The sequence below is a fragment of the Spinacia oleracea genome, chromosome 1 (genome assembly GCF_020520425.1).
Source record: "Spinacia oleracea cultivar Varoflay chromosome 1, BTI_SOV_V1, whole genome shotgun sequence".
NCBI classification, from domain to species: Eukaryota; Viridiplantae; Streptophyta; class Magnoliopsida; order Caryophyllales; family Amaranthaceae; genus Spinacia; species Spinacia oleracea.
This window is the reverse complement of record NC_079487.1, coordinates 31,583,210-31,604,895: the sequence shown is the minus strand read 5'-3', so window position 1 is coordinate 31,604,895 and position 21,686 is coordinate 31,583,210. Positions and strand designations below refer to the sequence as shown.

General features: G+C 42.9%; 1 protein-coding gene across 9 annotated transcripts; it reads left to right on the top strand.

The window, feature by feature from the left end:
• Positions 1–719: 719 nt before the first annotated feature.
• On the top strand, positions 720–8,593 carry LOC110775527 (two-component response regulator-like PRR37). Of its 9 annotated transcripts, XM_056835230.1 has the most exons (10): positions 740–859; positions 1,968–2,067; positions 2,541–2,949; positions 3,042–3,203; positions 3,334–3,467; positions 3,750–3,911; positions 6,082–6,171; positions 7,159–7,419; positions 7,592–7,644; positions 8,286–8,593. In XM_056835230.1, the coding sequence occupies exons 3-8, from the start codon at positions 2,946–2,948 to the stop codon at positions 7,183–7,185; spliced, it is 579 nt and encodes a 192-aa protein (XP_056691208.1). In that variant the 5' UTR covers positions 740–859; positions 1,968–2,067; positions 2,541–2,945; the 3' UTR covers positions 7,186–7,419; positions 7,592–7,644; positions 8,286–8,593. The 9 variants fall into 9 exon arrangements, with proteins under 9 accessions (XP_056691207.1, XP_056691208.1, XP_056691205.1 ...); XM_056835229.1 differs by lacking the exon at positions 1,968–2,067 and having other exon boundaries at positions 720–859; XM_056835227.1 differs by having other exon boundaries at positions 1,968–2,949.
• Positions 8,594–21,686: the final 13,093 nt, after the last annotated feature.

The window sequence follows — 21,686 nt, the reverse complement described above, 5'->3', positions numbered from 1 at the left end:
CAGAAACTCTTAGATGTAGTTTAAGCTTCAGATATTATGAATAATATAATGGTTTTTCAAAAAATGTATTTGGTGTAAACAATGAAGTTTAGACTTTGAGTTTAATTATCATGTGTAGCTTCATCAGAAAACTTTTTGTTATGTCTTGAAAAAAAATGCATGTACTCATATGATTCGTTTATGGATACTGAAAGAAAATGCATGTACTGATACTCATATCTTTAAACTTAAAATTGAAGGAAATAATGCCCTTGGTCCAAGTATGCATATAATATTAAGTCTAATAAATGCGGTTCAGTATTAATTAACAAGTTAATAATTCAGTGAGATCAAGTGAGCTGAATGCCTAGCTAAAGGCCGCTTCAGTTCAAGTGGAATTCACTAGAGGAAAAAACCTTATAAGTTGCTCATCAAAAGTTTCCCTTATACAACAAGAGCAACTTATATTGATTAAAAAAATAAAAGAAAAAATTAGAAGCTGACCTTATCTAACAAGAGCATCTTTTAATTGACAAAAAGTAAAACAAAAAAATAAAAAGTAAATCTTTTGTTCTTAAACCGAATATTTCTCCCCTTCTCTTTTCGCTGCTCCCCTTTCTTACTGCTTCTCGGTGTTTTGCTCGGTGCTTCTCACCCACCGGCCACCACCCCCCAACAAAACCCCTGTTTCTTCTCCACCACCCCCAACAAAACACCACCGCATCGTGGCTGCTGTATCCCACCTCCCACCTGCGTTTCTCCCCCCAGCTGTGTGCCTCTCTTCCGTTTCAGGAAGCCGCCCTCGCAACCGCCTCCTCGCCTCTCCTCTCCCGCGCGCCCCACCGCTGTTGCTGGCTCCCCTTCCATTGGACACTGCTAGGTTATTTCTGCAATTTTGTTAATTATCACCAATTTTGTTAATTTTGTTTTGCAAATATGTTAATTATCACTAATAAAAACTAATGAGTGAATTATAACCACCATTTAATTGTGTTAATTTTGTTAATAATTGCAATTTCGTTAATTATTTTGTGAATTAACATCCAGTTATAATCACCAGTCAATTTTGTTAAATATTTTGTGAATCAACCATCAGTTATTTTGTTAATAATGTTCAAGCATGTTGTTACTCTGGTTGTGTGCTGTTATTATTGCAAATTCATGACCGAAATATCAACAGACACCGTGGGATTTACATTGAACGTAATGGGTAGAGGTACGAATAATGATCAAAGTAGTACAAGATCAATTGTACAAGGTTCATACATATGGAGACAGTGTGATGAGGATCTTCACATTATGTGACCTGTCCGGTCGTTGTTGTTTATGGAGGGATCAACAGGAAAAGTTTTGTTGCTTAAATATGACAGTCTGAGTTCTGGTGAACTACTGTTCATTTGGAACATAAATTTCAAGTCTGGTACTAGTACCTGTAATCCTGGACTTATTCATGTTCAAAGGTATATTAAGAGTCTAGTTCTGCCTTTTCTAACTGAAGATGATGATCGAGGCAATCAAGTAAACCATAACAACTGCTATAAATTCTCTATCATTGTGTTTTTCTAGTATGTCACAGAACCTGAACATGAAAAAATAGTCTGACCGTTTCATTGGTAATGGAATCAAGTTCGGTCCGTCGCTAATCCAGCAGCTTGCATATCAGTTTGCTTGTTACATTTTCTAAGTGTTTGTTGAACTATATAGAAATATCTTCTATTCAGTTAACCCTTATTGGCAAAAGTCTAGAATCAGCAACAAAAACAAATCTTTATTCATTCATATCGGATGTATGCTTAACAAGCAACTGATTATTTATGCGTGACAAAAGCACTGCTACAAGTACAATGTAAGATTTTGGTGGCTCTTATTCAGCTGAACTATGAACTTATGAAATATAACTGCTAACTTATTTGTAACTTATTCTGTGAGACCTCAGCTCGGTGCGATAGCAGACGTTATTTATTTGCATTGAACCGTGTATTATGCAGAAAGTAACTCCACTTGCTGACAACCACATGCGGTCGACAGACCCTTCAACTTTAGCTTAAACATGTCATGGTTCAACGAACACTGCAGTTGATTTAGGAGGTATAGTAAAGCATCCAGTAGAAGGCTCATACTTTGATTCCTTAACAATCGTGTCCCCTGACGTTGACTGGAGAAGAGAACAACAAAGCATTAGAGTGATATAGAGAGAGTGATGAGGATTATTATTATGTTTTAGTTCTAGTTCACAGAGAGAGTCATCATTACTCGTTATAACTGGATTTCTTGCCAAAGGTTCATACAAGATTACATGGATTAAGAGATACAAATTTGTTAGTGTTGTCTGATGTCCGGAGTTTTGTACTTAAGTGCATACGACACTAAGAGTTCTAGTTATTTAAATTAGAGGTGGGAAAATGGGTTGGTTCTAATATGGATTGGTTTCAGGCTTTTGGCTCATTTGGTCTGTGTTATATTTGTGTTTCATGGGTCAATTTATGGCCGGACACATTCAGATATTTTGATAATCACATTTTTAAGAAAAAACTAACATTAGTTATATTATTAACTTCTAGGTCAGGACAATTTGGTTCAGGTAAATGTGAACAAGAAAATGAGAAAAAGAGGCAGTATCTGTTACCTGTACTGGATGCAGCTGTAGGGATTTAGCTCGCAGATCTGGGTTAACAAATTTGGTTTCAGTAGGCTGAACATTGATTATTACAACAATGTACTGGAACCTGTAAAAACAAAGAAAATAAGATATTGTTCTTCCAATCTATCAAATGTTAGCAGCTGACACGATTTATAAACTGCCACTAGAGAGAAGCGCAAGTGTATCATAAAATTACTTGGGATCCATCTGTGACAAGCCAGGGGCTCCCGCATGACCATCTTCAATGCTCATAGCTATAAGCCCAGGAATCCAAGATGGAACATTATTGTGGAATCGTACTCGATGCTGATATACATCAACAATTATGCGTAAATTTTGATTTCGTTAAAAAAATTAGTATGCTTGTTTTTCTATTCCTATATTTTCATTAGTGATGAACTCCTGGTTTGATATTTTGCAGTCACACCAGTGTCAAATGGTATAGAAGCATGGAGAATCTTGGAAGATTTAAACCATCAGATTGACCTAGTCTTGACTGAGGTAGTCACGTCCGGACTATCTGGTATTGGTCTTCTGTCCAAGATAATGAGTCACAACAGCTGCCAGAATACTCCTGTCATTAGTAAGTTCTTGGTCCTTAGTGTATGTTATATTTCTATACTTGATTTGTGCCTTTTCAGTCTTTCTTTTGTATATTTTCCATATAATTATTTAGATATAGAATTTTAATCATTTCATACTATTTTGTGCAGTGATGTCATCTCTTGATTCAACTAGTTTAGTCTTAAAATGCTTGTCCAAGGGTGCTGCTGACTTTCTGGCAAAGCCTATAAGGAAAAATGAACTTAAAAACCTTTGGCAGCATGTATGGAGGAGATGCCACAGTGTAAGTTACTTTACATTTTCCCAGCTTACTCTGTACTTGATATCATTTTGGTTAACGCAGCAGTCTTTCAATTTTTAAAGTCACTGACAAAAATGGCAAATTCAAACACTGCATGATGAGTACCGCTTTGATTATAGGTTTTAAAGTTTCAGCTGTTTCTTACTTCCTTTTCTTCTTGTCAGATATTTATACGAAGTATGCTACTAATGCCTTTTGTTATCAGTATATTTTTAGTGTTACTTTCATTAATTTGTTTCAATTTGTTTTCATTTCTTTTCTTAGTCTAGTGGTAGCAATGGTGACAGCTGCATACGGAATGAAAAATCTATTGGTGCCAAATGCGCTGATGAGTCGAACAATGACACTGGCAGCAACAACGAAAATGACAAAAGAAGTATTGGTTTACAAGCTAAGGATGGAAGTGACAATGGAAGTGGCACTCAGGTACATTGACCCTAATATTAAAGTAATTGGCATTCGAATTCGAGCTCATATGCTTTATGACACTTAGTGGAATCAGAGCAATCACAACCTTATAATTTTGCTTTAATAGTAGATCAGAAAGGTTGTGTTTATTGTGTAATGTGTTAGGTTTACTGACAGTGTGTTATATTGTTTGGGAAATCTTATCAGTAACGATGATAAACAAGTATGACGCTAGATGTTCATTTAAGCAATTTATTGTCGGGAGTTTATAATTAGCCTAGCTCATACCTGATTTTGATTGTCATGTTTGTACTTGCATACCTCAATATAATTATAGCATGTTCGTAGCTCTTGTGGGTTTTATGGTTATATTACTGAAGGGAAACTAACTATTACATTCGGGAACTCGAGAGAAAGCATCCAACCTAATTGTTCACTACTCATTGCTTAAAACCAGCAAAATTCTTATGTTCTTTGGTTAAAATAGCTTCTGCATAGTCATGTCCTATAATTTGTAAATTGCTAGCTGCTAGTTCATAATAATCTCTTGGTGTGGCTGCTGGGATTTTCAGAGTTTATAATTTTGGACTTTAGAACTTTAACTAGTTTTATGTAGCTTAGATTGAAAGAGTTCTAGTTTTAGGTGACTGTGATATTATAGTGGCTAATAGTATACATATATTGATTATGGTGTTTTGTGAAGGATTTGTTTCTTAATATATTAATCTTTGTCCACTATATTCTTGGTTTGTTGAAAGAACACAATGTTCAATTCATGGCTTTCAGCTCTGACAAATGCTGATAGTATATTTTTTGTTAGGGGACTCAGGTCCTCCTTTTGTATATAGTTGGCTCTATACTGCTGCTGTTGTGGCTGCTGCAGTGGGCTGTAACTGCTGCTGTTATTGCTGCTGCACAGCAGATCAGTAGATCAGTAGAGCAGTAGCAGATCAATCGAGAATCAGCCATAACATGATAAAAGTATAGCTTAAGGTCTCATATAATACAACCAGCACTAAATCATGATGTAAGAACACCTAAACTAATCCTAAATCATTAAAAAGAAAATCATTATTGTTGTGAATTGTGCTGATAGTCTTTAAAATACTTAGTATTAGGTTTCCAATCTTCATTCTCATCTACTTTGGTCAATTTATGCACATTTAAGGCTCGTTTGATCGTTATATGTCATATTTTGACTAAATTAGCCGTTTTCGCTCCCAACTCTCAAATAATGAACCAAAATAGGAATACTAAACCTTTTGAATGTTTAATACACTTAGTGTTCTGGGGTTTTTCCGGTGAGATACCTTGGAGGTTTTCCGGTAACTGAGAACTTAACAAGAATGTATTTTTATAGAGAGAGAAAGTAGAGAGAAGGCAGAGCAGCAATTGCTCTTGATTGTATTGATTGTGACCCCTTTTTCTAGGAAAGTGGGACTATTTATAGTACTAGGTTTTTGTGGGAATAACCTAATATTCCCTTTACATGATTGGCTAAGGTATGGGAGGAGGACATGTGTCCTTCCTTCTTACAGTTTTCTGGCCCCTTTTGGCAATAGTGGGCTATTTGGGCCTATTGTGCTTATTCATACTACTTGGGATACTTACTACTTAAGCCCCTTTTCAGGTATAGGTACATTACATACATTTATACACATTTAAATACAAATACATATACATTGTACACTACTACAAAAATGGGCAAAGAGATCTCAAATAAAAGACCCATTATTTGAATAACGGGTCTCTTTGATATGCGAGATCTAATATCCTAAATAACGGGTCTCTAATATGCATTTGAGCCCACTAGTATACCGTGTGAAAAAGAAAATCAGAGATAACAGACCCCTTATGTCTGTCTACGGGTCTCAAGTCACATTAGGGCCCACCAATTTTTCGCTTCAAAAAAATATGTGAGACCCCTTAACTGGATACACGGGTCTCTTATCCCAACCAAAACTAAAAATAAATAAAATTTAGGTGACCATCCGCCCTTTCATAGTTTCGTTGCACACAATGACACAATCTCTCTCCTCAAGACTCAAATCATTTTGAGTTTCCATCTCCTTCTCTCTCTCTTTGTAGAAACTGCAACTATGGTTTATATCTTTCATCCTCTATTTCTCTTCCTCTCTCTTCTCTCTTCATATTTCACTAATCTAATTTAAATGACCTGTAACATTAGATCAATTGCGTTGGAAAATGGATGAATCGCAATGGCTATTCAAACACCGATTGCTGTCTCTCTTCCATCCAACAATCCCTGCCTTCGTTGGTATGTTTTCTACTTCGGGTTTTAAAAAATTAGGGTTTTTGTATGAGCAGTTAAGTTAGGTTTTCTAATTAGGACAAATAGGTTGTTATTGTTTGTTTATTGAGTAGGGATTTGAATGTTGTTAATTTCTTGGATTCTAATGATTGTAGATGATTTATTTTATTGTTATTAAGTAATGGAATTTATATTATTTGAGTTGCACACCAAGTGTTTGATGAAATGCCCAATTATTTTTTGTATGTTTGATAATTTTGGATATCCAATATATGAACCACCGTGTTGGTCCTCTTTGCTCTTTGCTCTTTGCTCTCTGCCAATTTCCTTCTATGACTCACCAACGACAAATCAAGTTTTTTTAGTTTGTATTTTTTGAGTTGTCGACTCTATGGTTTTAAATTCAATTAGTTGAATTGTGAAAATTTAGGTATGAGAAAGATAAGATGAAATGGATTATTACAATTGTGCTAGCTGGAAATTCTAGAATGCTTGAGCAATTGCGTACGTGTTGGCTTAAAGAGCATTGACAAAACGAAAGAGGTATCTTCATAATTTCCAAATTTGCACAAGGTCAAGTAATGATACAACTCAAGCGAACCAATTCACAATTTCATTGAATGGGTTTTACCATTTTTATATACTTGGTTGAATTAGTTTTAGATACAATAAATGAATTGTGACACAAAAATAGAATTGTTTATAATTAGTTGTCTACTGTATTGTCAAATTTCTATTAGAGCAGGAGTAATCAAATATTTTGTAAACCGAGTTTTTGACTATGCTGTGATTGGAAATATATATTGTTTCATTGTTATAGGGATGTAGTAGTATCGTTTCTATGAGTAGTTTTATTTTCTTGTATTATCAACTTATTATTGCCTTATGAGTGCCTACTTACGACAATTTATGCATTCTGATCCATTAAATATTTATATATCTTGCCTTATAGTTAAAATTTCTGTAAGCTCATATTTTGGTTCTTATTTGCAGAAACTCTGGAGAAACCTAGATTTGTAAAGCTTAGCTCTCATAATTGAGTGCCCTGATCTTGGAAATGCACGCATTGTAGTGACTGGAGGTTGAGGTTTAAACAGTTCCGAGAACTTCAAGATGATGGAGAAGCTGGCTGAGAAACTTGATATAAATGCATAAATCTGGTAATTGTTATGGAGAAAGTTGGTGGTCGAGGTTTAAAAACTTCCAGGAATTTCAAGATGATCGAGAAGCTTACTGGGAAACTTGATGCAGCAGGTAGTTTAAAACATTTATTCAACTTGACAGCATAAGTATAGTAATTATTATATATATAGATAGTTTTGGTGTCACGTGCTTGAATCGAGTATAATACATTTGTCCCCTTTTAAATCTGTTTTCCCTCTTGAGTTCAATACTTGACTATACCCTGTTTGCTGCCTTTTTCTAGTTAAAGCTTTACGTGGTGTTGTTGTTGCAGGATACATTTCCAATGAACTACAGGTAATTTAATGCCTCTAATTGTGCTTGTAGATTGCTTGATCTAAATTATGTTAATATGGTCTGCCTATTTCATTAGTCCTATGTTAAATCTCCCAGCTTCACTTTGAAAGGGTGTAGCAGCTATATATGAACAAAATGATTTAATGTTCATAAGCCTCTTGTCTTTGTAAGGATATCTAAAGTTGATATGACTACCTATGTCATGGCATTAGGTAATAAGTGTAGTAGCTGGAACTCAATACATCCGAGTTTCCAATTAAAAAAGGTCACTAAAATAATTCCTTAAAACAAACTCATTTATATATCCGTTTAAGTTTCTTACCCTCCAAAAACGAGAAAGCTACATTATAAAGTTTTTTTATGTTTTTTTGTCAGCCAAATCAACACAATTCGTTTTTTTAGTCCGTGCTTGTCTACTCGATAGTTTACCAATGAACAAAGTGTACAAGTTAATATGAAATGCTCAATTCCAGTTGGAGATTGTTTTGACTTATCTTTTTGAGTTGTTTTCTTTTCATCTTAGTATTGCATTCTATTGTTGGTATGCATGCAATCGACCACACTTTTGCATCTAGGTAGGAAATTTTGTTGTATATTTATTGAAAATTTGGCTCACTCTTTGCTTGCATATTTTTTTGTAGTCTGAAACCAAGCATGCTCGGGGTAATAGTCGGATGAATGAGCCCCTGGTTGCTCGCTCGTGCCTGTTTGGTCTTATGCTTGTTTGGAAGAGCTTCTCGGATATCGAAGTACGAGATGCGTTGCTCTGTATTGAAAAACTTTTTTTTGTTTTACTCAAGGTGCTTGTGCCCACATTAGTAATATGCATTATTGTCGCTTTAGGATCTTGTCACAGTTATGCAGACCTTAAAGTTTTTTTTCTACTTTTTTTTTAAAGAATAATGTAAGATTTTCTTTTTTGTTAATAGTATGAATTATTATGAAATTATCAAGGAGGATTAATGCTAATTGTTTTGCCTAAAATATGTCTCGTATATGATGCTATAATAAATTACAAAAAGAGACCAGTAGGTATAAAAAAATTCTCACGTTTAATAATAAAAAAATAAAAAATATCAAAGAGACCTCGTATCTTAAATATGGGGTCTCAATTTGTTAAAATAAAAAATTAAGAAAAATTCAAAGAGACCCCCTTTCTTATATATGGGGTCTCCACTTACTTTAAAACAGACCCCATATCTCTAATGAGGGGTCTCTTCCCCTTCTAATTTTTTTTCCATGTGACTTGCATAAGAGACCCCTTTTCTTACCTAGCAGGTCTCTTGTTTCTTACAAAGAGACCTCCTCTTGAAGAGGGGTCTCTTTATCAAAGAGACCTCTGAGATAGAGACCTCCTTAAAAGAGGTCTCTTAGGCCATTTTGAAAGGGTCTCTTTGCCCATTTTTGTAGTAGTGGTAGATACGTAGATTGATACCCATGCTCCGTTGTAGACTTCGTACGGTTTTTGCTTACGGGGCGTAATACGTGCCATGTGTCACATCCTCATTGGTACACGAAGGCACGGTATTTTTGCCCACAACACTTTCCCCTCAAGAAGGGCATTTCTGGAAACAATCTCCCGGATATCGCTTCTTGACCTTTGATTTGTATCTTCGCCTTTGGGACAAGTGTTGAGGTGGTGACACGTGTCACTTTTCTCCATTTTGCCCTTCCCTATATATAGAGGGGGGGGGGGGTAAATTTCATTTATTACATTTCACTTTCACAGAGCTGTCTCATAGGCGATTTCCGGCGTATTCCCACCACCATCAGGCGATTTCCGGCCACCGCGAGACTCAGCTTGTTCTTCGTCAAACTCAACCTGTTTTTCGCGAAACTCATCCTGTTCTTCACGAAACTCATCCTGTTCTTTACCGAGTACTTCGTAGATCTTTCAAGGTTAGTTTTCTCCTTTCTTTCTTGTTTCTGTTATCCTCTCGTCATTTTTCTCCTTGTTAGCGGCCGGCACCCTAGTACTAGGTAAGGGTTGGATGGTTTTAATTGAGATTTTTCTGCCGCTCGTCTTTTGTCGGGACGGACGTCCAATCGCGTCTTTTTCTTCATTGTTGGTCACCCCTAAGTCGTGCTTCGTTCACTATGCAGAAGGCATGGCTAGAACCAAGCAAACGGCAGAACCTACTCGCCTGCCCTTGCGGGAGGAAGCATCCACACCTCCTAGGGAGAGATATTCTTCCACCGCCCCGACAGCTGAGCAGAATATGCCGATCTCTTTCAAGAGATCGATGAATATGTCGAGGCGGAGGAGGAACAAACGGCAAGCTCGTCAGGGGGTACAACGAGCCAAACAGTGGGGGAGTCAAGCGTCGCTCCATTGCCATCGGCCGCCGAGGAGCAAGAGGTTTCTCCCCAGCCCATTAGGCCCAGAGGACGGGAAGAAGCCCAACTGCTTCCGTCGGAGATCCACCCAGACATTGGCTGGATGCGGTGGCTAGACAGGCATGGGGCCAAGATGAGGGACGACCTCTGTGTGGGGGAAGGGTACCAGATGCGCTTGCCGGCCGGTCTGGACTCAACCGTTAGCCTGCTTGCTGAGGGAGAGTTCCCAGTGTATGCCGCGGCCATTAAGCTCGGCATGAGATTCCCTCCACACCCCTTCGTCGTGGAGGTTCTGGATGGTTTTAACATTGGGGTGGCCCAGCTGACCCCCAACTCCTGGGCTGATATCTTTGGCTATATCGCCAAATGTGCGCTGAACAACGTGGAGCCGTCGTTCAACGCCTTTCTGCATCTGGTCTCTCTCTCCCGTAACCCCAGTGCCGCCAAAGGGTGGTTTAATCTGAGCAGCCGTGGTACATACCAGACAGTGGTCGGCAAGCTCAGCAAATGGCACATGTGGAGGAAGAGGTGGGTCGTATTTTATACGGACGACCAGGAAATGTATGACAGGATGAGCCGCTGGAATCGCAAGGCCAATTATATGGATCGCGACGAGCCTCTCCCACCTCTTACTGCCGAGGAGTGGGATCAAATAATGGTCCTGTTCAAGGCTAACACTCACCACTTAACCGTTGACAAGACCTTCCATGTGCCGGCCGAGTGGTTGCCGCACATTAGCTAGTTTCGGAATGAGGCCTTTCTAGCGGCCGTAGGCCTAGGATATTCTATGACCCGAGGATGTATGCCAAATTGTGTGCCGTTCCGTGTTGGTCTATTCTTATTTCTAACTGTGGTTCCTTTTTGTTCGCAGAGGAAGGGATGAGCAAACTGTCCGCGACGGATATTGGGAAGGGCGACATGACCGACTGGATGGCCGACATCTATGAGGCCAAGATGCAGAAACACTACAAAAAAAAAATCGATATAGCGACAGAAAAATTCCGTTTCTGAAATCATGAAATCTGTCTCTAAACAAGGTTAGCAGCGGATCCATCGACGGAAAGCCTCCGTTGGCAAAAACCTTGTCGCTAACTGAATATATCGACCGATGGCAAGAAAACCGTCGATAAACTAGGAACAGAAAAAAATCCGTTCCAAAATTCCGTACCTTATTAAGCTTTAAAGCCAAGGCCGAGTTGGAGGAGAAGGTGAGTATCCTTTTAGTTCGTTATTTTTTGTAAGTTAAGCTTTTACCCGTCCAGAGTTGACAGTGGACGTCACTTTTTGGGACGGACGTCCTTCTTAATGACGAGCCACTAAGTTAGTGAGTCACTTGTGGTTGATAAGGTACGCCTCGTCACTTTTAAGACGGGCGTCCTTTTTAATGACGAGCCACTATTCTGAGAGTGACTTGTGATTGATAAGGTATGCCTCGTCACTTTTATGACGGGCGTCCTTTTTAATGAGGAGCCCCTATTTTGTGAGTGACTTGTGATTGATAAGGTACGGCTCGTCACTTTTAAGACGGGCGTCATTTTTAATGACGAGCCACAATTCTGTGAGTGACTTGTGATTAATAAGGTACGCCTCGTCACTTTTATGACGGGCGTCTTTTTTAATGACGAGCCACTATTCTGTGAGTGACTTGTGATTGATAAGGTACGCCTCGTCACTTTTAAGACGGGCGTCCTTTTTAATGACAAGCCACAATTCTGTGAGTGACTTGTGATTAATAAGGTACGCCTCGTCACTTTTATGACGGGCGTCCTTTTTAATGACGAGCCACTATTCTGTGAGTGACTTGTGATTGATAAGGTACGCCTCGTCACTTTTATGACGGGCGTCCTTTTTAATGACGAGCCACTATTTTGTGAGTGACTTGTGATTGATAAGGTACGCCTCGTCACTTTTAAGACGGGCGTCCTTTTTAATGACGAGCCACAAATCTGTGAGTGACTTGTGATTAATAAGGTACGCCTCGTCACTTTTATGACGGGCGTCTTTTTTAATGACGAGCCACTATTCTGTGAGTGACTTGTGATTGATAAGGTACGCCTCGTCACTTTTAAGACGGGCGTCCTTTTTAATGACGAGCCATAATTCTGTGAGTGACTTGTGATTAATAAGGTACGCCTCGTCACTTTTATGACGGGCGTCCTTTTTAATGACGAGCCACTATTCTGTGACTGATTTGTGATTGAAAAGGTACGCCTCGTCACTTTTATGACGGGCGTCCTTTTTAATGACGAGCCACTATTCTGTGAGTGACTTGTGATTGATAAGGTACGCCTCGTCACTTTTATGACGGGAGTCCTTTTTAATGACGAGCCACTATTCTGTGAGTGACTTGTGATTGATAAGGTACGCCTCGTCACTTTTAAGACGGGCGTCCTTTTTAATGACGAGCCACAATTCTGTGAGTGACTTGTGATTAATAAGGTACGCCTCGTCACTTTTATGACGGGCGTCCTTTTTAATGACGAGCCACAATTCTGTGAGTGACTTGTGATTAATAAGGTACGCCTCGTCACTTTTATGACGGGCGTCCTTTTTAATGACGAGCCACTATTCTGTGAGTGACTTGTGATTGATAAGGTACGCCTCGTCACTTTTATGACGGGCGTCCTTTTTAACGACGAGCCACTATTCTGTGAGTGACTTGTGATTGATAAGGTACGCCTCGTCACTTTTATGACGGGCGTCCTTTTTAATGACGAGCCACTATTCTGTGAGCAACTTGTGTCTTACCACGAGGCCAAGTATCTGACTTTCCTTTGCGTTCTTTTTTAGCAAGCTAAGGACGCGGCTAAGGCGTCTGGGAAGAAAAAGGGGACGACTCTGTCCCAACTGAAGAAGAGGGCTGCGCCAGCTGACTCGGAGACTCCGAGTACCTTCAAGAAGCCCAAGCCCAAGCCCCGGCGTCTTGTGAAGAAGGACGAGTCACAGGCCGCCGAGGGGGGTCACCCTGATGACGATGAGCTTGGCGTGGACAAGCCGTCGTTGGTTGTGGACTTGGTGTCCAGATCAAAGTCTAGTGGACACCCTGACGAGCCGAAGGACCCTCTTGCTGGAATTCCGGCCAATGTCCGCTCCCAGATCCCTGCGGAGGTGGCCCGCCGAGCTAGGTCATCGGGCGGTAAGTTTTATTCGAACGTCGTACAGACGTATCGAGCCTCATCTGGCAGTTCTTCTTACTCTCCGCGTCATCCTAAGGCCGTTGTTTTTCCTATAGCTAAAGACAAAGGGAAGGAAGCAGCTGCTGCAGAGGACGAGAATATACCCGCTACTCCTCACTATTAGTCAAGGGATAGGGCGGCTATATGCCGCAAGGTGTTTAAGGCCGTCCCAGCGGAGTACGTTGCTTCTCTTCCTGGCCGTAAGACCGACGCCCAGTTTGGTGCCATCCAGGCCACTCTACTCGACGTGAGTCTGTTTCCAATTTTTGCATGTGTTTTTTTTTGCTTTTCTTTTTAGATCATTAACTAACATGTAGCCCCCTTTTGCAGTTGTTCTGCCGCATGGAATTCTGCAAGGGTTGGAAGACCCGCACTGCTTGAGGAGCTCAAAGCTCAAGTGGCCGAGTCCACCCACCATGGTGATTATGCGTTCAAATCAATTGAAGAGGTCCGCTTGCAGATGCAGACGACCATATACCTTCAGGCAAAGGAGGTGGCTTCGTTGAGGTCTGATAAGGCCGAGCTGCTAAAGAAGGTCTTGGTGCAGGACAAGGACATGGTGGCGATGGTCGAGGAGGCCAAGGCGGCAGCGGCGGAGATACAGACGCTTCAGGACCAGCTGCGGGAGTACCCCCAAGTCAAAGAGGCGTCTGAGGAAGCCGAGCAACTTTGGGGGGAACTGGAGACTGCCAGGTCGCAAGTTCGCACCTTGCGCGAGCGTCTTTTAGAGTCCTACGATCAGGGAGAGCAGGCGGCGAAGGACGCTGTTAAGCATGCCTGGGAGAACCACATGCCGGAGTATGACCTCACGTGGTTCCAACGACGATTAGAACACAGTGCCGCTGTGTTGGCTGCTGAGCGTCTCGGCCAGCCGCCCCCTGAGTTTTTACCTTCTAATGATGAGGACGATGCGGCTGCTCCCTGATTTGCTTCCTTCTGCATTATAAAATTTTTATTCAAGTGTTCTCATGCCTAAGGGCAAAAACAATTATTTTGTTATGTTTTGGCGCCGCTGGCGTCTGTACCATTGTGCCTGCTGAGCACTCAACAATTTGTTTTTGAATATTTGGCCACCTTTGCACGCCTCTTGCGGGCGTTGTTCTATAAATAGGCTATTTCTGTTCTTTTATCTCGTGTTTATTTGTTTTTCGTACTTTGGTATTTATCAGTGGTGTTTCCAATCAATAGGTATGATCGTCACTTCTTCTGGCGATCATGTTTTGGAGAGGAGTTGCGTGTCACACGCTAATCTACAGGTGTAACCTGCTCGTCAGATGAAGTTGCCGAGTAAGGATTGACATCATATGAAGTGCTGCCGCAAGGCAATGTTGTGGTCGTCACTTTCTTTAGCGAGCGTGTCTACAACGATATTGATTGACGCAAGTCAATCAATAGGTATCATTGCCGCTAGACACGCTCGTCAAAGGGTGGACGACCAAGGATTTTTGTGCCGCGGAGCTTTGTGGCAAACAGCCTTTGCTCCAAGGTTACTCTTGCCGCGGGAAAATAAGTATGCGCTTGGCACTTTTGTGGTCGTCACTTTCCTTGGCGAGCGTGTCTACAACAGTATTGATTGACACAAGTCAATCAATAGGTATGATTGCCGCTAGACACGCTCGTCAATGGGGTGACGACCAAAGAGTTGCTCAAACATTGCCGCATGGCTTTTGAGCAAACCACCTTTGCTACAGGGTTAATTTTGCTGCAGGGCTGTTTAGCAAACCATCCTTGTTACAAGGTTAATTTTGCCGCAGGGCTGTTTAGCAAACCATCCTTGTTACAAGGTTAATTTTGCCGCAGGGCTGTTTAGCAAACCATCCTTGTTACAAGGTTAATTTTGCCGCAGGGCTCTTTAGCAAACTATCCTTGTTACAAGGTTAATTTTGCCGCAGGGCTGTTTAGCAAACCATCCTTGTTACAAGGTTAATTTTGCCGCAGGGCTGTTTAGCAAACCATCCTTGTTACAAGGTTAATTTTGCCGCAGGGCTGTTTAGCAAACCATCCTTGTTACAAGGTTAATTTTGTCGCTTTTTATTGGCCAGTCGTAGGTTAACGTGCCCCTAGGTGGTTTTATTGCGGCATGTTTTGCCGCAGGAGTGAGAGTTGAATAGGTGATCAGCCTGTAACTCAGTGCTAATCTAGGACACTTCTTAGGCCTTAAACAATTAGGCTTTGTTGTGTATAGGTGCTAATCTAGGGATTCTAGGCCACTTCTCAGGCCGTCATTCAATTAGGCTTTGATATTCGACTTGCGAGTAATAAATGATATGAAAGGAATAGAGTAGTATTATTTATAACTTTGTATGGCGAATTTAGCCGGTTACAAAAGCGATTACTACCCTATTATGACCATTAGAGGCCTCCCCTTGGGCGATGGATCGTGGTAAGTAAGACAGCTAGCACATATCTAGAAAAAATATTTCTTGAGATTGTCGGCATTCCAAGTGCGCAAAATAGGCCGTCCTTGCATGTCTTGAATGCGGTAGGTTCCATCTCTGACCTCATCATAGATCTCATAGGGTCCCTCCCAAGTGGGCGTCAGCTTACCCTGTTCATTTGCTCGGCCTGTGGATTCCATTTTTCTGAGGACAAAAACTCCCACTTTGAGGACTCTATTAGAGACTTTCTTGTTGTATTCTCTCGCCATTCTTATCTTGTACAGCTGTTGTCTCAGTGCTGCATTTCCTCTAACCTCGGGCAGGAAGTCCAGGGCTACTTTCATCGTCTCCCAGTTAGCATTTTCGTCATACAGCATGACCCTCAAAGTTGGTTCACACATCTCTATGGGTAAGACAGCCTCGGCGCCTTAGGCTAGCAAAAAGGGTGTTTCACCGGTTGAATTCTTAGCCGTGGTGCGGATGGACCACAAGACATTTGGCAGCTCATCATCCCACAGGCCTTTGGCTTCGTCGAGCTTCTTTTTCATCCCTTCAGAGATAATTTTGTTAAATGCCTTAACCTGGCCATTGGCTTGGGGACGTCTGACTGATGCAAAGCAAGTATGTATGTCGTGGTCTGCCAGCCACTCTTTCAGCTTAGGCGTCTCAAACTGCGGCCCATTATCGAAGACGATAGCCTGTGGAATCCCAAAACGAGTCATGATATTCTTCCAAATGAATGCTCTCACATCAGCAGTTTTTATGTTTTTGAGCGCTTCTGCCTCCACCCATTTGGTGAAATAATCTACAGCAACGATGACGTAACGCCTCCCTCCTAGTGCGGCCGCAAATGGGCCTAGAAGATCCATTCCCCACTTAGCAAATGGAATTGGACTCGTGATGGGCGTCAGAACTCGTGCCGATCGGTGTATTAGGTGAGCAAAACGCTGGCATTTGTCGCACTTCTTGACCAGTGAGATTGCGTCCTCTTTAAGAGTCGGCCAGTAATAGCCAGTTCGAAGTGCCTTTTCTGCCAAAGCCCTTCCACCAATATGCGAGCTACACAATCCCTGGTGAAGGTCTTCTAGAATTTCCTGCCCTTTTTTAGGCGTCACACATCTTAACAAAGGACGGGAGTAGGCCTTTTTGTAGAGGGTGCCGTTCCACATTTCAAACCAAGAGCATTTCTTCTGAAGTTTTGCCGCTTCCCTTGAGTCTTCTGGCAAGACTCCATTCATTTTGAAGTTTACTATGTCATCCATCCATGTGGAAGTCCTGTCTAGGGTTTCTACCTCCATTTGCTCAACACTTTTGTGCTCCTTTACCTCCCAAAACACGTGCCGAGGGGTATCACAGGACGCAGAACTTGCCAATTTTGACAAGGCATCAGCTTGGTTATTTTCCGAGCGAGGGACTTGCCTTACTTCAAAACTTTTCAGTGGTTCTACTTCCTGACGGACGGCCTGCATGTATTTGACCATAGTCGGATCCCTAGCTTCGTAGGTTCCATTAACTTGGCTCACAATCAGTTGGGAGTCAGATAGTGCTACAATCTCCTCGGCGCCTGCCGCCTTACACATTTTTATGCCACAAAGCAGTGCTTCATATTCGGCTTCATTATTTGACGCCTGAAAGTTAAATCGCATAGCATATTCAAAAGTATCCCCTTCTGGAGAGTGGCAGATTATCCCGGCTCCACATCAATTCTGCGTGGACTACCCATCTACGTATAGTGTCCACACAGTCTTTGTATTCTTGGCAAAGTCAGGCCTTGTCATTTCAACAATAAAGTCGGCACAAGCTTGCCCCTTGACGGCCTTCCTAGGCTCATAGGTGATGTCAAAGGCATTCAGCTCTATTGCCCAGTTCAGCATTCGTCCTGATGCCTCTAGCTTCGTGAAGGGCAGTTTAAGCGGTTGGTCTGTATAGACCACTATTTTGTGAGCTAAGAAATAGGGTCTCAATTTTTTGCTGGCCATGAACAGGGCTAAGCCAAACTTCTCCACTGTAGGGTATCTAATTTCAGCGTTTTGAAGAACATGACTGACGAAGTATACTGGCATCTGTATGCCCTCCCTTTCTGTTAGTAGAACGGCACTCAGCGAGTGTTCAGATATGGCAAGATATATGTATAATGTCTTTCCCTGCAAGGGGCTGACGAGACGAGGTAAGGTGTGCAAGTGATCTTTTAGTTTTACCAACGCCGCCTCAGCCTCATCCGACCATTCAAACTTAGCCTTTTTCCTGACTGCTCTGAAGAAGTAGTGGCACTTGTCTCCAGCTCTGGAAAGGAATCTGCCCAAGGCGGCCAGACAACCTGTGAGCCGCTGAACTTCTTTGACTGTCTTGGGTGAGCTCATGTTAATTACTGCCTGGATTTTGTCCGGGTTGGCTTCGATTCCCCTCTCATCAATCAGGAAGCCCAAGAATTTGCCCGATGTTACTCCAAACACGCACTTCTTAGGATTCAACCTCATGTTGTAAGCCCGGATAGTCTCGAATGTCTCCCTCAGGTCTGCTATGTGTGCCATTCGCTGCTTACTTTTCACAATCATATCGTCAATGTAAGCCTCAATATTTTTGCCGAGATGTTTGGTAAACACAGTGTTAATGAGTCGCTAAAAGGTGGCCGGCGCGTTCTTCAACCCAAACGGCATTACATTGTAGCAGTATAGACCCTGTTCGGTTACAAACGATGTCTTTTCCTGGTCGTCAGGCCATAGGGGGATTTGGTGAAACCCTGAGTATGCATCCATGAAGCTCATCATGGCATGCCCCGCCGTAGAGTCGACAAGCTGGTCGATCTTTGGAAGTGGGAAACTGTCTTTTGGACATGCCTTATTGAGGTTGGTGTAATCAACAGACATCCTCCAGGTGCCGTTCGGTTTCTTGACGAGGACCACATTAGCGACCCAGTCGGGGTACTGACTAGGCCGAACAAACCCTACATCCATCAACTTCTGTATTTCTGCCGCTGCTGCTTGATTTCTATCTTCCCCATGGTTCCTTTTCTTCTGGCGGACCGGCTTAAAATTTGGGTCCACATTCAGCTTATGGACAGCCACGGCCGGGTCAATGCCCGGCATTTCTTCGACAGTGAATGCAAAGATATCTTCGAATTCTCTTAGTAAGTGGACCAACACTGCCGCCAGTGGGTCGTCAGGAGAAATCCCAATGGGCACTGTTCTGTCTGGTTTGTCTGCATTCAATACTACTGTCGAAGTGAGCCCCAACAGGCTCAGGTCGCCTTTCTTCCATGTGTGCCGCTGAGATAGTCAGTGTCTCTTGCAGGGATTTAGGTTGCGGCTCGGCACACTTTCGTTTGTTTCCCGATGTCTCTTTTTCTTCACCCGTCCCCCATGCTTCCGGACTCAAGGTGGTTAAATAGCAATCTCTAGCTTGTTGCTGATCACCATGTATAGTGCTGACGCTCCCATCATCACAGACAAACTTAAGAAGCATCAAGTGAGTCACAATAACAGCCTTTGCCCTATTCAAGGTAGGACGCCCCAAGATGATATTATATGCTGTCAGGTCTTTCACTATGAGGAAGCGGACGTCCATTTGTCGAGATTCTTTTTTATTTCCCATCCGCAGAGGAAGAGCAATGATGCCGACTGGATGGATGATACTACCTCCGAAGCCTATAATGGGATAGTGGATTTTCTCAATCTTTGAGGAATCATGTTGCAGCCGGTTCAAGCACTCCAGACTAATTATGTCCGACGAACTTCCTGTATCAACCAAGATACGCCTAACCCTCAGATTAGCAACCTTTAGCTCAATCACCAACGGATCGTCATGCGGGGTGGATATTTTCCCGCGGCCGGCCTCGCCGATTTCTACTTTTGGAAACGGGTCGGCTGTGGCCTTGCCGAACAGCATCACTTGCCCCAGCCGCTTGGCATAATCCTTCTGACCCCTCATGGTCGGCCCGGCGGCGGCCAATCCTCCGGAGATGACTGCCACGCACTCTGGGTCAGTTGGGTTCCCATCTTCTTCCGAGGGAGGGGATTTGTTCTTTTTGTAGAATGGTTTCCCAGGACCTCCCGTGTTCCTGCTGATATAACTCTTTAGGAATCCCTTAGCGGCCAGGCCGTCCAGTGCCCTTTTCAAGCTCTTGCATTCTTTGGTGTCATGTCCAATGTCACTATGAAAGTGACAGTACAGCTTGGGGATCCCTACTTTCTGGTGGCGACTTCATGGGAAATGGACGGTCAATCTCATATTTGGACCCGACGTCCATCAGAATTGTGTACATGTCTGTGTTATACTCAAATCGCTCCCGGTCATAAGTTTTGGACCGCTTCTGGCCTGCCGCCCCGGGAGCCCTGTCTGTCTTTTTTGCAATAGCCCACGTCCCGTTAGGCCGGCTCTTCTTCTCGAATTTCTCCTTTTTTGCCGCCGGCTCAACGGTATCACTTCCTCTAGGATCTTTTGGGACGCTGCAAATTTCTGTTGCATGGATGAAGGCCTCGGCCTCATCTAGCACCTCTGCCATAGTTCGGACGCTTTTCTTTACCTGATCAAACTTGAAAGAGCCCTTTTTAAGTCCTCGAATGAAGTTATCAAATGCAACACCATCTGGCAAATCCGGAATTTGCCCAGCCTCTAAATTGAATCTCTTCACATAGGTCCTCAGAGACTCGTCTTTTCCTTGCTGAATCCTACTCAGATGCATGCTCGTCTTCTTTTCTTCCTTGTGAGCCATGAACCGGGTAGAGAACAATAACTCAAGCTCCCAAAAAGAGCGAATAGTTCCAGCTGGAAGCCTCTCGAACCACTTAGATACTACTCCTTTGAGTGTGCCCGGAAAATACTTACACCAGGTCGAGTCAGTTGTTCCTTGAACATACATGTGATGTCGGTAAACCAAGAGGTGCATGTCTGGATCTGTGGTCCCATCATAAGCATCAATATTGGGCGGCTTGACTTTGGGTTCCCTCGGGGCTCTCATGATGTTGTTTGCAAAAGGGGTGGAGTGTCCCAGGGCCAGGTTGGACACCCCCTCCTGAATGTGATACACAGGATCTTGACGCCTTACTGGGTTCTCGTCGGGAAGACTCGCGTCGGCGAGTTTGAAGAGTTGGACGGGTGGCCCTTGGGCGTGCCTGGCTCAGGTGCGTATAAGTCGGGTGAGGGAGAGGTCTATCCGGCATGACGGGGGTTGACCCGGTGTCAGAAAGTTCCGACTCAGAGTCAGGCAGCTGTTCTGCGTGTGGCTGCTCACATCCTCGAGACGTTTCGCCGATCAGCCGCTGTGGCAGTCGGCGCGGTAGGTAAGACAAGGCCTAATTGGCTGGCAGCCGACTCTTAACATTCCCGTCTGTCTGTCTGGTCCAGACGTTGGGAGGCCGTAGGGACAAGGACGGCCTGGTCTCCGTCTGTCTCTCTTGATTGGCAGCCGCAGTGGAGGTGTAAATCAGCATGCTCTTCTGCACCTCAGCATTAACTGTCTTTCCCATATCAGCTTGGAACTCAGGCAAAATAGCCCGAAGAGCACCCACAGAGACGGGCATATCTGGGTTCTCCTCTATTACTGTATCTGCCCGAGGATCCAGGTGTCCTCCAGGAGGGGTGCAATTGGCCTGGTCGTCCTCCTCACTGAGCACCTCTACCTCGGCAGCATGACGTGGTGTGTGCCCTGCCGTAAATATCCGGGCGGCATCTCCAGTGATTCTCGTGGTCGGCGTCTGATGCTCAGTCGGCATTTCTCTTTCGAGGGGTGGCTGCTCTACTCGCGTAGGCCGCCCAGTATCATTGTCCTGTCGTTGATCTTCCATGCTACCGTACCTCCCCACAGACGGCGCCAAATGTTGTGGGGTTTTCCGGTGAGATACCTTGGAGGTTTTCCGATAACTGAGAACTTAACAAGAATGTATTTTTATAGAGAGAGAAAGTAGAGAGAAGGCAGAGCAGCAATTGCTCTTGATTGTATTGATTGTGACCCCTTTTTCTAGGGAAGTGGGACTATTTATAGTACTAGGTTTTTGTGGGAATAACCTAATATTCCCTTTACATGATTGGCTAAGGTATGGGAGGAGGACATGTGTCCTTCCTTCTTACAGTTTTCTGGCCCCTTTTGGCAATAGTGGGCTATTTGGGCCTATTGTGCTTATTCATACTACTTGGGATACTTACTACTTAAGCC